This window comes from Nomascus leucogenys, chromosome 3, assembly GCF_006542625.1.
Source record: "Nomascus leucogenys isolate Asia chromosome 3, Asia_NLE_v1, whole genome shotgun sequence".
In the NCBI taxonomy this organism is placed as follows: Eukaryota; Metazoa; Chordata; class Mammalia; order Primates; family Hylobatidae; genus Nomascus; species Nomascus leucogenys.
Window position 1 is genome coordinate 151,028,807 of NC_044383.1, and position 16,990 is coordinate 151,045,796.

General features: G+C 40.7%; 1 protein-coding gene across 6 annotated transcripts in view; it reads right to left on the reverse strand.

Annotated features, from left to right (window-relative positions):
- Nucleotides 1–8,674: 8,674 nt before the first annotated feature.
- The window catches only part of PDE10A (phosphodiesterase 10A), a 662,241-nt gene continuing 653,925 nt past the window's right edge, over nucleotides 8,675–16,990 (reverse strand). For 5 of the 6 annotated variants that reach the window (XM_030809952.1, XM_030809953.1, XM_030809950.1 and 2 more), the window contains one exon: nucleotides 13,498–14,456. In XM_030809952.1, the coding sequence (XP_030665812.1) occupies nucleotides 14,354–14,456 (103 nt within the window). In that variant the 3' untranslated portion in view covers nucleotides 13,498–14,353. Of the gene's footprint in view, nucleotides 14,457–16,990 lie in introns of all 6 variants that reach the window. The other variant, XM_030809949.1, reaches the window with a different exon arrangement.

Consider the following 16,990-nt stretch of genomic DNA (forward strand, 5'->3'; position numbering starts at 1 on the left):
GAGTGAAAAATGTTGAAAGTCTGGGAAACAGGCGACATTTGATTTCATGACTTGGTATGTGTCTAAAAGGTGTGTCTGGGCTGGGTGCGTTGGCTCACGCCTATGATCCCAGCATTTTGGGGGGCCAAGGCAGGTGGATCACTTGAACTCAGGAGTTCAAAAGCAGTCTGGGCAACATGGCAAAACCCCTACCAAAAGTAAAAAAAAATTAGCCAGGTGTGGTGGTGTGTGCCTGTGGTACCCAACTACTTGGGAGGCTAAGGCAGGAAGATTGCTTGAGCCTGGGAGGTGGAGGTTGCAGTGAGCCGAGATCACACCACTTCACTCCAGCCTGGGTGACAGAGCAAGACCTTGTCTCAATAAATACATACATACATACATACATATATACATACATATAGAAGTAAATTTAAAACTAAAGAAATAGATAAAAGGTGTGTGTGACCTGCTCCAAGTGAATCTTGCCATAGACAAGGGGGAAAGAAATTCCCCGTTGCTGGGGAAGGTAAAAGCAAACCAGAAGTGGAGTAGTCCAGTTCCCCAGATGTTTTGCAGTCATCCCGATGTTAATGTAGTTCTTAGGAAAGCACACCTAAAAGTGAGGCCCATGTGCCTCCCGGGGGGTGATGTTGAGGCACTGACCGTGGGGCACACGGCCCTCTCCAGCCTGGCTTTGCAGAAACCAGAGGCCCTAATATGATGCCCTTTGAATTTCCCCAGGGAGTGGAATTGACCGAGTGCAAATGCAGGGTGACCTCTGTGAGCTTGCAGCGCAAACACAGGAACCCCAGCATGGTCTGGCTGCAGAGTCTGTCTGATTTTCCAATCAAACCAGCATCTGTGGGGAAACAAGACATGATTCCTACCAACTGTTTTTCAAAATATTTGGAGTTGCTGATTATTTACTGTTTCTGGTTCTTGTTTCATATTGCTGATATTTTCATTGGTAACAAATGGTTGCTCACATTTCTAAAAATGAAATAATGGGAGGCCTATTGGTTCCTGAATACAAGGGCTAGAATGGAATGAATGGCGCCTTCCCGGGAGCTGTCCGCTGCTTCCCACTTCCACAAGCATTTCCAGTGAGGCTGAGGGTTGTTCCCTGCCCTTGAGAGCGGAGACCTTCCCCTTCCAGGGTAGATGGGTGGCCAAGGCTTGTCTTTCCCCCCGGGGATTTTCCCAACAGTACGGCAGACAGAGGGATTTTCTGTGTGTAGAACCCAGGGTGAGGGAACATCGCTACTTTAATAAAAAAATAAAGCCAGAAGTTGTCTAAAAAGAACAAACATGGTTGACTTTTTAAATTCTTAAGGTTAGGAAATGTGAGCTTTCGGGGGGAGATCTGAAGTCCTGGTTACTGGCCACCCTCTGGGCTGGCAGGGGAGGGATAGCCTCTGGGAGACTTTGGGTGCTTCCTTGATCTCTCTGTGCCCTTTGCTCCCTTCTGAATGCAGCACCACAACCCAGAGTAGCCTCCATTGGCCACCCTGCACTGTGCTGAGAAGAGTGCCACTCAACACCTGGAGGGTTCCGTCAATTCTTTCCTTCTAGCATTCCCCTCATTTATCTACACAAGCCTCCTCCCCACCCCACCCCACCTCCTCAGAGGCACGGAACTGATTGGAAGCATGCCTGGAGACACGCTAACGTTTATTCTCTCCACCCTCTTCCCCTAAATACAATGGCACCGACAAAGAGTGTTTTTGGGGAGGGGGTGGCACAGGATAATTTAAAGCCATTGTAATTTTTGCTTTGTTCACTCTGGGCTTCCCTTGTCATTCCCATATCCCAGAGGGGTTTATGACACAGGCAGAAAGCAGGCATTTGGAATGATTCTCCTTTCTTGTTCTTGGTGTTTGTTTTGGAAACTGAATGTCATTGACTGTATTGAAAGATTTACTCTGAGGGAAAAGGAGACACAGTGGCCTTTGAGAAGGGGAGGAGGGGAGGGGAGTCCAGCCCAGAAAGAGGACACCAGCGTGGATGGTGGACGGGGACTGCTGCCCCAGCAATGGTGCTGTGCTGGCCTGCCCTCCACGGGGGATCTGTCATCAGGACCCAGGCCAGGAGCAGCTTCTCAGGAATGCAGAGACGCCTTCCTTGAATGCTTGGAACAAACCTGAGAGTCTCCCAGGAACTGAAGGACGTCCTTGGAGATGAGTGGGATAAAAATTCCCACCACCTAGCAAAAACAGAGTCATCAGACTTGAGATCTGAAAATGAATTGAACATTTTTCCTCCACCTGGACTGTAGAGTATGGCAGATGCCCAGTACAAGTCCCATGTACTCTTCTTCCAAATAAGAGCAGCAGAGTGAGCGACCGTATGCCTGCCACCTAGGTGACAAAATTAATACTCCGACTTCCTTATCTGTCTCTCCGTCCACATTTTATGCTGAACTCTTTGAGTTGGTAGTAAAGTTATGAGTCTTTACCCCTAGATAATTCAGCACTCAGCAGGTCTACTAAAGTAAAGACATTCTCTTTCAAAACCACAGACCATGGTTACTGAAGAAACCAAGTCATGACTTCTGTCTGCAGACACCTAGCAAATATTCCCAGTTCCCACTTTCCACAAAATTTCTTCTATAGCTGTGTTTTCAAATAAGAATCCATATATTTGGTTATTACCCCCTGTATTTATTTTTACTTTTTAAATTATACTTTAAGTTCTGGGATACATGTGCAGAACATGCATGTTTGTGACATAGGTATACATGTGCCATGGCGGTTTGCTGCACCCATCAACCCATCATCTAGGTTTCAAGCCCCACATGCATTAGGTATTTGTTCTAAGTCTCTCCCTCCCCTTTCCCCCCACCCCCCGACAGGCCCCGGTGTGTGATGTTCCCCTCCCTGTGTCCATGTGTTCTCCTTGTTCAACTTCCACTTATGATTGAGAACATGCAGTGTTTGGTTTTCTGTTCCTGTGTTAGTTTGCTGAGAACGATAGTTTCCAGCTTCAACCATGTCCTTGCAAAGGACATGACTTCATTCATTTTTATGGCTGTGTAGTACTCCACGGTGTATATGTGCCACATTTTTTTTATCCAGTCTGTCCCCCTTTTAACAACTTTCTTTATATACATACAATCCAGCCATCTACAGTGCATGATGTACTGGTTTTCATGATAGTCACAGAGTCCTGCTCTTTTCACCTGAAACAATCACACTTAAAAAAAATATATGTTGACAATTTTAAAAGTCCAGGCTGGTTGTCTTATACCCTGTCTACTTTTGGGATTTGTCTGATTATTTCATTCTGTGCTGTGGTTGAAATTATATTGATTGATTCTAAATCAATAAAATGGAAGTTTGGTCTGAGGTTCAGTTGGTTATAATTAGGTTGAATAGTTTGCTAACACTTCACAGGTGATTATCTGTTATTCCCACTGTTGAGGCAGGAGAATGGGGTCTGGAGGCAGGGAACATAAGGCCAGTTCACCCCCCCTTAACTATGACAGGAAATATCCTCTCCATAGGGTGTACACCACATAAATGGCTTTGTAACTTTACTTCATCCTCTTCATTTATATAAGGTGTACACCAGGAAACTAGTGGAAACCTCTAGAAAGTATTTAAACCCAAAACAATTCTGTAATGGGGCTTCCAAGCCCCTGTGCTCAGGCCCACTCCCACCCTGTGGAATTGTGGAATGCCCTGTCATTTTCAATAAATCTCTGCTTCTTTTGCCTCATTCTTTCCTTGCTTTGTTTGTGCATTCTGATCAATTCTTTGTTCAAGAAGGCAAGAACCAGGACACCCTGCACTGGTAACACTATCAGTGATAGAAAATTAGATCAGCTCACTCCTGAGGGGGTAGGCGGCCACCATGTCCTGTTAAAGGAACAGTAAGCTTTCCCCTTTACAATTAGCAGGGAGGCTGCAGGGTGACACATGACTCATGAAACTCCCCAGTTCCCTGAGCACCTGCCACCTCCATTCATGCTCCTTGCCTGAATCCTTAAGTCAAGGGAGTTTGTAAATGTCCATTTCTTCCATATTGATGACTATCATTTCTTCCATATTGTTGAGATGTCATGTCATTCTGAAAAACAGTTTTCCCTCATCAATCTGGTATGTAATCTCCTAAATCAGGAAATATTTTATTCTATAATTACTGCTTTTGAAGTAAGGAATTGGTGTAGTAGTCACCTCTAAAACAACCTAATGAATGTATTCCTTCTTTTTATTTTGAACGTTATTATAAACATGGATTTCTTTTTTTAATGTAATATAAACAATCACAGTCATTCTTTGTCTTCATAGTTTTATTGAGAATGTATTCAACATATCATAAAATTCACCCTTTTAAAAGTGTACAATTTGTGGTTTCTGATCTATTCACAGAGATTTGTAGCCATCACCACTATCTAATTTTAGGACATTCTCATCACCCCAGAAAAAATCCCCTCCACATGCACAATCACCCCCAGCCCCAGACATGGGAACCATTCATCTACTTTTGTGTCTCTATGAATTTGCCTATTCTGGACATTTTACATAAATGTGGCCTTTTGTGACTGGCGTCTTTCACTGAACATTCATCCATGTGGTGGCATGTATCCATTATTCAGCTTTTTATAAATCACGTTCTATTGTATGGCCAGGCCACTTTTGAGTGTCCATTTACTCAGCCGATGGTCACTTAGATTCTTTCCATTTTTTACATGAGTAATGCTGTATGAACATTCTTGCAGAGGTTTTGGTGTGGACGTGTGAACATATGTTTTTATTTATCTTGGGTATATACCCTGGAGTGGAAGAGCTGGGTTATGTGGAAACTCGATTTTTAACATTTTAGGGAAAGGTTAAAAACTCTTCCAAAGTGATTGCACCATTTGGCAACCCCACGATGTATAAGGGTTGTAATAACTTCACATCCTCACCAAATTTGTTATTGTCTATCTTGTTTATTTTAGCCATCCCAGTGGGTGTGAAGTGGTATGTCACTGTGGTTTTGATTTGCATTTTTCCAATAACTAATGATGTTGAACACCTTTGCATGAGTTTACTGGCCATTTATGTATCTTCTTTGGAGAAAGGTCTATTCAAACCCTTTGTCAATTTTTTTAATGGGGTTATATGCCTGTGAGAGCTCTGTATATATTTTGGATATGAGTCCTTTAGCACATAAAGGATTTGTAGATATTTCCTCCCCATCTATGAGCTGGCTTTTTACTTTTTGATGGGTTCCTTTAACTCACAAAGGATTTTAATTTTAATGAAGTTTGTCTTATTTCTTCTCTTGTTGCTTGTAGCATTGTTGTCATAGCTAAGAAGTAGTTGCAGACCCTACAGTCACTTGGGCCAGGTTTCTGCTAAAATGCCATCTCATCCATCACAGGTGTCTATCACTGTCCATCAGCCTTTGTCCCTTCCCTTCTCCTATGTTTTTTCATTGCTGTTGCCATCACCTGACAGTTTACATAATTATTGTATGTTCATCATCTGTCTTTCTATTCAAGAGCACACACTCTGACAGCAGGAGCAGCTTCTCAGGAATGCAGAGACGCCTTCCTTAAACATCTTGTTTAAGCCAGATTATTAGCTTGTAAATACGAAAACTTCTCCCAATACTTCATCTACTATGAATTTCCAAATTATATTTTGAGAAGCAAAAGTGGAATGCTATTTGTTTCTTTCTCTTACACTTCTTACTCTTGCACTCATCCACGCAAGGAGTGAAGAGGAGCATTGCTCATGAGGGACTCGATGCTTTGGGACGAGGATCCTGACGGACAACTTGAATGTTTTATGTGCCTTACTTTAGTCAAGATGCAACCTTTACAAACAGGCACTGAAGCAAGGAGCATCTCAGGACATCATAGAGCTTACAGATGGAGTCTCAGAACCTCGGTGGGCTCAGGCACATACCCCTACACCCTCATTTACCAGCTACTGAACCGCTCTGCGTTTCATTTTTCTGATTTTTAAAAGAGGGGCCCTATTACACATAAGTCATAGAATTGTTGTGAGATTGAGTTCAGATGAGTAGGACTCAAGAGTGCCTGCAAATAGTAAGTGCTCAATAGATGTTAACCTCTATTATTTCCACCTGGGCGGGGTGCACATCACAGCCCCATTTCATCATGCAGGGGGGTCAAGGGAGCACATTCAGGGGGCACATCACTGACTGGCAGAAACAGGCTCTCGAGTAGAGGAGATTCTCAAATTTATGTTTTCAAGAATGAACTGACCAAAGAGAAATCAGAGTGAAGTCACTCCAGTAGAGAGAATTGTATGTGACATTCTCTAAAGGACATGGGATGCTCAAGGAATGGTGTGACTTCCCCAGGACTGAGCCACAGGCCATGGGAGGTAGGAGGTCACCTGAGTGCCAGCTGAGGCACTTCAGCAACGTGTTATTCTGTAGTAAGGAAGGGCCCAGTAGCAGGCTGCTGGCACTTTTCTCAGGGGAGAATGTCAAGAATACAGCAGGCGCGTTAGCCAACTTATATTTTAAAGCAATTAAAAAAGATGAGGTTCAGCATGAGGAGGCATGATAGCCTTCTTCAATTAACTGGAAGATTGTCAGGTGCAAAGGAAGTGGACTTCTCTGTGTGGCTGCAAGCTCAGAACTAGCATGTTGGAATAAAAATCATAAAGCAACAGGTTTCAGCTCAACTTTGGACAGAACTTCCCGGCAACTACAGCTGTCAACCAGTGGTCTGGTTTGCCTCACGGTAGAATGTTTTCCAACTCAGGAGTGGTTTGTTGAAGGAGCATCTATCAGAAATGGCAAGTAAGGGATTTTGCATTGGCTGATGGGAGATTGTACCCATGTCTCCTGAGTCCAATCCCTAACATTCCTGATTTCACAGGCATAATCCAGTTATGCAGGAGACTTAGGAAACACGGTGGTCTGATATTTTGCTTTTTTTGATAATGCAAAGTAAAGCAGGTAAACATTTTCTTAGTGTATATGAATATGTTTGTGTACCTTAGTCATTCTGTATGTTAAAATGTTTGAATCTGTTTTCTTTTTAATAACTACTTACCATGCTGTAAGCTCATCCTTTTGAGCAGGAGTTCTAATTAGTGACATAGACATCAAAAAAGCTAGACATTATCTGAATGTATACAACTACCAGCTAAGAATTTGGAAGCTGATATTTCAAACAAATTCCTGATTTTATTTTCTAGTCACTATCCTTTGCTCTTCACTGTTGAGGAAACGTCTAGATCTGCCGTGGGAGGCGTCTTTTTATTTCTGATAGTGGGCAAAGGGTGTGGGAGAGGAAAAAGCTGTAGACATGCAGGGGCATGCTTCTGTTTGGTTTCTGTCTCAACAAGCTTAGTTTCCTCTTATGAGAATGGAATCAATTGCGGGTTTTTGAAATTAAAAATTGTAATGAAATATCTGAGATCTTCAGGTCTTTAAATGTGCTTTCTCTTCCACACTGCAGTAACTATGATCATGAAAGTAGTACTTACGGAAAGGCACAAGTGCACAGGAATCCATGGCTAAGTGACTTTGTCTTTGGCAAGATGAAGGTGTGAGGGCCAACCCTACAGAAACATGACATCCCGTCCTCTGCTTCTAATCTCTTCTCCTTCCATTCTTTCCTTCCACACACTAAGTGCCTAATAAATGCTTGTTGAATAAACGTTTGTTTGGTAAGTGTTGCTTTTGAGGATTCTTCTTGCATTAGGAAATACACGTGGTGGAGAAATTTTACTCTCCTCAACACTGTTGCATTACAGTTGATGGAAAAGTCAAAGGTATGCACAGTTGAGGATTCAAATTCAGATCAGCTTTACAGAGTGCCAATCTGCAACTTGAATTACTAAATAACTTTATGGATATATTAGCTCATGAAATTCATTTTTAGCACAGCATTTTGTTTCACAGGAAATGAATAACAAAAATCCTGTCTACCATATGTATAGCGCTATGCATCTGGAGGGCATTCCATTAGTAAGAATTTGGTATTGGAGAAGAATTCCTTTTCCTTCTAATTCACAAGGCTGTGGACACTCATATGTTTAGGCCTCTCACATTTAGCTGTAATATGTTTAAGGTTAGAGAGGATCAGGAGATAAAATTTTACTTTTTGGTCTTACACACATTTGCCTACTCATTTGATGGCAAGCAGAGATAGTCAAAATGAAAACATAATTTCTTTACCCACAGTTTTAAAGAGGAGACCATGAGTGTACTTACCACTGTGTACACAGTACGTGAGGTTTTAGCCCTGAATGTGTTCTTTCCTATAGCAGAAAGAATCCTAACACGTGCACATAAACACACATGCACCACTGTGTTTTGCCCAGCACTTCTCTTTTCAGGAGGGTGTGCTTTTAGTGAGTGTGCATTTGCATTGTTGCCGCAGACTCCGAGGGCCAGGGAAGCTCCCGGGGGGAGCCTGTGGGTTGGCACTCAGGGATGCTGGCTCAGTAACCTGAAGCCATCACTGCAGCACCACGGGCTCCCTACACAGTATCTGAATCTTTAAAATTACAGAATGGACTTAGAGTTAGTAAATCCTAACATTTAACATTTTATGTTGTCTTGTGCTGTCTGCTAGAAAATGGGTGAAGCAAACACAACATGTTAATTCAATGTAAACTTGGTGTTTTCTAGGCAAACAAGGCCTGGAGTGTTTTCAAATGACCTTTTGTGAAATGTCTATTATCTTCCCCACAAATGAGAGCAAGTGATATACGTGAAAGATATTTCAAAAACTCTGTATTCAATTATTCACACCAAAGGATATCCATTAAAATTATGAACATTTCTAAATATATTTCATGTATCATACATATATATATAATGTGTATAATTACATATCAACAAAAGAATTCTTGCTGCTTTAACCATGTAAGTAAAACAAAGATTTTGCAATATAACACTCATATATGCATATATACTGGCTGTTTGGATTATGAATTTATTTACAACTTGCCTAGATTATAATAAATGGTTACTGTTCTATTATACAAACATAACAGTAAATGTTTTTTAAATACAAAGACTGCAAATGAATACATGAAAAAATTACACACATGTACAATATTTATAATTTATAAATGCAAAGTTAAGACCTCTTTAAATTATTGCACTTGCGCATTTTACAAAGATTTTTGTCATACATATAAAATCATTTTTTAAAATTTACTAACATCAACTATGATAAGGTTAGATACTGTTAACTTGAAATTCTTTCTCCTTCCAATAGAGAGCCTATTAAAATTCTGGACACAGGTTCATTGACTCTGCAGGTCAGCTCTTTATGAGCATTGTATTTTTGATGGCATATAACCTGTATTACTCTCCAGTAGTTTTTGGTCAGCAAGATTATCAACAGCAAACTCTTAGATGCCTTAGCTACGTATGGATCTGGGACCTCTTTTGTTCATTTGTTCATGTAAAGAAAGCCATCTTGTCATCTCAGAAAGAATGAAGATGCTGCATTTGTACAAATTTTGGTAACTATTTCACAGTGTGTTGGGCAAGCATGTAATTTCAAATAGGTAGGGGCATTGTATAGAAACACCTTCTCTGGGTAAATCTATTACACTCTCAACTTGCACACGAAATGAACACATAGCATATACACCAGACAACAGATCATATGGGAAATAGTATTCCTATTTATATAGGCTACTGGAGATACAGCATAGGACTGGGCATTAAGGTGACTAAAGAAAAAGACAAAGGCTGTAACATCCATGATATAATATTTCAGTTGGGCTAGAGTGATAGATAATACACTTTTAGAACTTAACTTACAATAGAAACAAAACCCTTCTACTTAAACTTCTGCAAATACACAGTACCTCGAAAACATCAGAGGAAAACTGAAATGTGTAAACTGACTTCCCTACTTAGTAAGCCCTGGATTCAGCTGTAAGTTTCCACCTTGGTCCTGAGGTGACATTATCCTTTGCCTCACGGGGCCACACCTGGCCCTGTGTGCCATTGATTAGTCTTCTCCCACTTGCAGGAAAGAGCAGGTAGGCTCTGTACGGCTTTGCAAGCCCTGCTCTCCATTGCCGGGTCGAGAAGAGAAACATCAAGTGAGGACAGCATTGCTTCTTCGGATGTTAAATGTGTTTCTTGGGTAACATTAATGTCTTTCTCTTTGTTCTATCTTCTCAATTTAGAATCAGCACACCGTTGACACTTTGTAACTTTTTCTTGCTATTTTTGTCATATAAAATTCATCCAATGCTACAGACAACCAAAATATTCCGTTGGAAAAAAAGACAAAAAAGTGTGCACTGCATTGGATATTACTAATTTAAACAATATAAATGGTTAAAGAAGTCAGCAAAATGTGTATTGGCTAAATACTTATGCACATGTAAAAATCTCATGGCCATGCGCTGAAAGCATGGGGAAACTATAACGGATGACATACTTGGCTGATTTACATTTTACATAATTTAAAAATCAGATCAATACTTGCAATAGAAGAGATCCACTATAGTGACTAAATGAATATAGTCTTTAAAGAATTAAATCCTAAATAAAATCTGCAAAGTGTAGAAAGCAAACATATGTTTGAAATATGTAAAGAGAGAAGTGATTTTCAAAATCATGCTTAGGTACCTGAAACCCCCAAAAGTCACATCATAACCAATGACACAGTTCTCTGAACAGTTCACTGGTTATAGTCACCAGGGTATATGTCAATGAAGTCAAATAAAGGACAGAAATCTGATGAGGAGAGAATGGTCCTATTCATTCAACTTGATAAAATGAATTGTGCGTTCCTGTAAATATTTTCAATTATACTTAAGCAAGAAAAGCAAAATAATAAATACATGAATGAAGAAGTAAAATTGCAGTATTTAAAATAAAGGCACAGGCCAAGGCAGGTGAATAATTTAGTCCTATTAAAGCTCAAACCTTAATTTTGAGTTAAAAGACCAGAAACACAATACCCAAACCTAAACCTATTAAAAAACCCAGGTATCTAAGGATTTATGCATCTATTTATATCCTGTACAAACATGTCTCGTATACACAAATATACCAATAAAGAAAAATTAACTGAGATTTTACAAAATGAAAAAAAAATCTAAAAAGCATGCCAAAAAAGAGGAAATCTAGTATTGAACACATCTAGTTTCCAATTAGTTGCTTTTGTTGTGGTGAGAACGAGTCACCTGGGGCACCACTGTAAACATCTGTACCTTCCTTTTCCATTGAAGAGTCAGGAATGGGAACGATTGTGTCTAATATTTTGGTCTCTTTTGCAAGATGGGTTTTTCATACACCTCTTAGAGAGAAGTACAGCTGGGAAACGGACCAGAGTCTCTGCCCTATTAATAGGGCTATTTTTTAGAATTAGTTTCCACATCCATTGTATTTCCTTTGACCCTTTTCTAATTAATTAATTCACATTGCCCGAATTCAATATTTCATGTTATTGGCAGGCATTTATGTTTCCAAGGACGTTTTTAGCTAAAAAACATATTCACTGTGTCCAAAAGGATAGTGGAATAATTGCATATGACCATAAAACTTGTCTATTATAAACCAACATAACCAATATAAGTGTCTGCAAATTGAATATCCGACATATGCTCATAGCGGGTTACTAAATTTATAGTGGGTGGAAAATTTGGCACAATACACAATACGACCTTGATAGGAATTCATCAAAGCTGTTGTTAGTAAAAACCATCTCTTGGCTTCTGGTGTCACACTGTTCTTTTAAGAAAAGATCTGGGAAAAAGACAAGAAACACAACCCAAAAGTCTGTCTCCTAAACATCTGACAAAATACAAAAATACTCCTAACTGCATGTTTTCCAAAACAAATCATTAACTAAATATCACTGCATCCCGGGTCCTTTTATTTTAGGTAACTCTGTGATTACTAAGTAAATCTTACACATGGTAAAAGCAATACTGACAGTTTATATCAGAATACAGTCTTTCGTTCAAGCTGTGCTTCTATGATGACAATATTTCACAAGAAATTAACCAACCAGTAAATCCAATCACATTCCTTTGGGAAACTGTTCTAAATAGAGATTACATAATACACTTGACTATAACAAATTAAGAGAATTTTCTGTAATAACCTAAAAATGTAAATGTAGCCATGAGATTCCTACCTCCATAATTATTTTCTATATTAAAAAACAGAATTCATACATTCTTTTAAAATTCTTGTAATTAAACAATGATCTTAAATAATATATCCCTTCCTGAAATTCAGTCTCCAAGTGAAATTAGACAACTAAATTAACTTTTGTGACTAAAGCTGTATTTGGTAGACTCCAGCTTCATAAATTTGTATGCAGAAAAATACATATCCTGTTCAAATTCAATTATATGAATACGCTAACACAAAAATGACACTGTCTTGTCAACTGTCAAGTGATATGCATTTTCCATCAAGAAAAGTCACTGTTCTTACAGAATGGGAGAACGGGGCTGATTTATATTTTTTCCTGCATGTTTGCTTCTCTCTTCCTCTCTTTCCTTCTGTCTCTCGTGTGTGTATGTGTATGTGTATCATATATACACATATGTATACGTTTACATACATGAGTTTGCATCCTATATACATCTATGTGTGTGTTCTACATATGTTACATCCATCCATATATATATGTGTGTGTATCTATCTAGCTACAGTGGTATTTCTCTCTCTTTTGTTATTACATTTTACCTCATAGTGTATAATGAAAATAGCAAATGGAGCTCCACGTAGGGAAGATGGCAACTTTCAGAAGCCCACAAGAAAACTGAACACATAGTGTTAATTTTAAAATAAGAACAGTGTTTATGTAGAGCCAACCCTGCTACAACATAAATAAACCATGTTGTAGAAGCCTCTGATTTAATTTTGCACAAACCAGGCTCATATGAACAAAATGCCTATGGTAGTAAATATGTAGAAGCATATTTTTCCATTTTATTAAAAGTGATATTCCAGTTTCCTGCCACATGAAAAGTGAATAAGTTATTTGTTATGATTGGCCTGTCACTTCCTGAGTGAGTCTCTGTCTAATTCAGGTTAAAAATCTTCAAATTATTAACATGTGCCAGAAGTGACTGCTTTATAATCTTTGTAGGAAGGGGTGCAGACTATTACTTTTGTATTTTTTAAAACACTTACATTGTATAGTAATACTGGTCAACCAAAAAGCTGTATAGAAGAAACCATCGAAGCCCACAGGCTTCTATGGAGTGATTTGATCTGTGAGAAGAGTAAAGAGAACAGAAAGAAGGTCCAATATGATTGCACTACTTTCTGCTCTGTTTCTGTGCTATGGACAGAAAGCTCATGAAATATGACGGTGCAGCATGTGAAAAGAGATAAATGAGAGGTGACTGCAGCAGGTCAGAGTAAAATTACAAAATACACATTTTATGGTTTGATGTTTAAAAGAGAAATGTATGGTATTTTAATTAAACAATGTTTAAAATAAACTTTTCATGGTGAATGAGAGTCTAAAATTCTGCAATCACCCAAAGTGAAAATATAAAGGAATCATTATGAAAAATGTACCCTTCATATCCATAAGACTTGTCCATTAAAAAAATTACAATGCCTTGCTTTTATTTTGTTCTTTATGCAAACGGTTCAGTAAAACTGCCAAGACAACAACAAAAACAATTTTAAAAACTGACATCTTTTGAACTGCTACTTGAAGTTATGAGATTTATTGTAACGTATACCTCATCTCTTCTCAAAAGGACAGGAAGTCTACTTCTTTTAGTGTTAAATTGATTGATCTCAGCCCTTTAGTTTGAACTTAAAGAACTATGTTTAGTCTAACTAAATTCATGAAGCTCTGAAATAAGAGTTTGACGTTTTGCCATCATTTCCTACTCTGTAACCTCAATGACATTTGCCCTGAGGCTGTGGACTACAACTCAAGTTAATTACAAGTAGGTCGTACATGAACATTCACCATTCACAATACTAATGTGTAAAAATTCCTATTTATACCCAACAACATCAAAGCAACATTGATGTTAAAGCCCAAGTACAATACCATAATAGTACCATTTTAAACCCTTATTAGAAAGATACAATGGAAAAGTACCCCTTCTGAATAATTTTTGTCCACTTCCTTTAAGGCCTCAGCAATATTAGCCTATTAGAAAAGGCTGGTTTGCAAGTCAAATGGAGTCACTTGGCCAGCTGATTTCTGAACATGGGGGTGGTCCTGGTGCTCAGTGTCTATGATGCCTCACAGAAGAGATTGGCAGGAAGTCCTCTGCTTGACTTATTTACTTGATGTTACCTTCTTGAAGAGGTTTGCACCCCAGTTACCAGGTGTAGGTTCCCCCCACCCCCCCAAAAAAAAGGGAAAAAATGTCAAAGAAGCAAGATGAGGATCTGTCGGTGGGACGGGACAGCGTGTCGGGGTGACCAGTACTCAATCTTCAGACGCAGCTGCCTTCTGAGCCACGGATGGGGATGAAATCCAGGTTGCAGTCTCCTCCCCTCGAATCACCTTCTCCCACTGACTGAGATTATCCCTAGGGATAAAAGATGCAGTTTCAGGAGAAGCCGAATAAAGGATTTCTGGACTTTGTCTTGAAAACGAACCCAACAGTCCTGTGGCATAGCTGTGGGGCCCTGCGACATGGCTACCAGCATGACGTGGCCAGGCAGGCTCCTGTGATGGCTGCTCAGGAAAGAGATTCAGAGGCGCCAAAGGGTCAGGGGCACCTTGGTCCATCCGCTCTGGACCGCGAAAGCAGCAGAAATGCTAGGGCTCAGCATACGTCCTTTCTTAGAAAGAAGGATTAAGTTGAACAGGGAAAGAGCCCTAGGGTTTATTAATGAGGAATATGCGGGATCGTGCAAAGGAGGAGGTCCCAGAGCAGTAGGACACTTGGTGACAACACGGACCTTCCTACTGAGAAATGTCGACAGTGCGTCTCCCAGGAGGCCTAAACCTCATCATCTTACACTTGTTCTTATTCTGAACAGTGTGTCACATGTACAAAGTCATCCTAAGTTACAGCTGGCACAAACTTCTGAAATTTTCTTGTTACAGTAAAACCGTGTTTGTGCTCTGGTAAGTCCTCACCCGAGGCAGTCTCATTTCTCGAGTCCTCTAATCTTTCTCTCCCAGTGTCGGTAGTTCAAGTGTCACAGGCATCGTAATTTTCTCTAACTGCGTGATCACAACCACTGCACAACCATCTTACTCCACATGGCTACCCCGGCAGAACTCTTAGCCAAACCACTGCACAACCATCTTACTCCACATGGCTACCCCGGCAGAACTCTTAGCCAACCACTGCACAACCATCTTACTCTACACGGCTACCCCTGGCAGAACTCTTAGCCAAACCACTGCACAACCATTTTACTCCACACAGCTACCCCGGCAGAACTCTTAGCCAAACCACTGCACAACCATCTTACTCCACATGGCTACCCTGGCAGAACTCTTAGTCAACACTGCACAACCATCTTACTCTACACGGCTACCCCTGCAGAACTCTTAGTCAACACTGCACAACCATCTTACTCTACACGGCTACCCCACAGAACTCTTAGCCAAACCACTGCACAACCATCTTACTCCACATGGCTACCCCGGCAGAACTCTTAGCCAAACCACTGCACAACCATTTTACTCCACACAGCTACCCCGGCAGAACTCTTAGCCAAACCACTGCACAACCATCTTACTCCACATGGCTACCCTGGCAGAACTCTTAGTCAACACTGCACAACCATCTTACTCTACACGGCTACCCCTGCAGAACTCTTAGTCAACACTGCACACCATCTTACTCTACACGGCTACCCCCACAGAACTCTTAGCCAAACCACTGCACAACCATCTTACTCCACATGGCTACCCCGGCAGAACTCTTAGCCAAACCACTGCACAACCATTTTACTCCACACAGCTACCCGCAGAACTCTTAGCCAAACCACTGCACACCATCTACTCTACATGCTACCTGGCAGAACTCTTAGCCAAACCACTGCACAACCATCTTACTCCACATGGCTACCCCGCAGAACTCTTAGTCAACACTGCACAACCATCTTACTCTACACGGCTACCTGCAGAACTCTTAGCCAAACCACTGCACAACCATCTTACTCCACATGGCTACCCCGGCAGAACTCTTAGTCAACACTGCACAACCATCTTACTCTACACGGCTACCCCACAGAACTCTTAGCCAAACCACTGCACAACCATCTTACTCCACATGGCTACCCTGGCAGAACTCTTAGCCAAACCACTGCACAACCATCTTACTCTACATGGCTACCTGGCAGAACTCTTAGCCAACCACTGCACAACCATCTTACTCCACATGGCTACCCCGGCAGAACTCTTAGTCAACACTGCACAACCATCTTACTCTACACGGCTACCCCACAGAACTCTAGCCAACCACTGCACACCATCTTACTCCACATGGCTACCCTGGCAGAACTCTTAGCCAAACCACTGCACAACCATTTTACTCCACACAGCTACCCTGGCAGAACTCTTAGCCAAACCACTGCACAACCATCTTACTCTACATGGCTACCTGGCAGAACTCTTAGCCAAACCACTGCACAACCATTTTACTCCACACAGCTACCCCGGCAGAACTCTTAGCCAAACCACTGCACAACCATCTTACTCCACATGGCTACCCCGGCAGAACTCTTAGTCAACACTGCACAACCATCTTACTCTACACGCTACCCCGCAGAACTCTTAGTCAACACTGCACAACCATCTTACTCCACATGGCTACCCCGGCAGAACTCTTAGCCACATTCCTGTGTAAAGTCACATGGGAATCTTGGCATTGGGAAATACAAAACTCCTATGAGACACAGTTTTAAAATTCTCTCAAATTTCTTTTAGCAAACATGCTAAGACACATTCAGATAGACAAAACTCTAAAATATAACTGAAAAGTGTGGCCCTTTAACTTCTGTAACATATCATCAAGTATCATTTTTCCAGACCCTAGAGACTTCCGATATATTGGAAAAAGCCATACACTAATTTTGGTATGTTTCCTTGGACACCGATGAT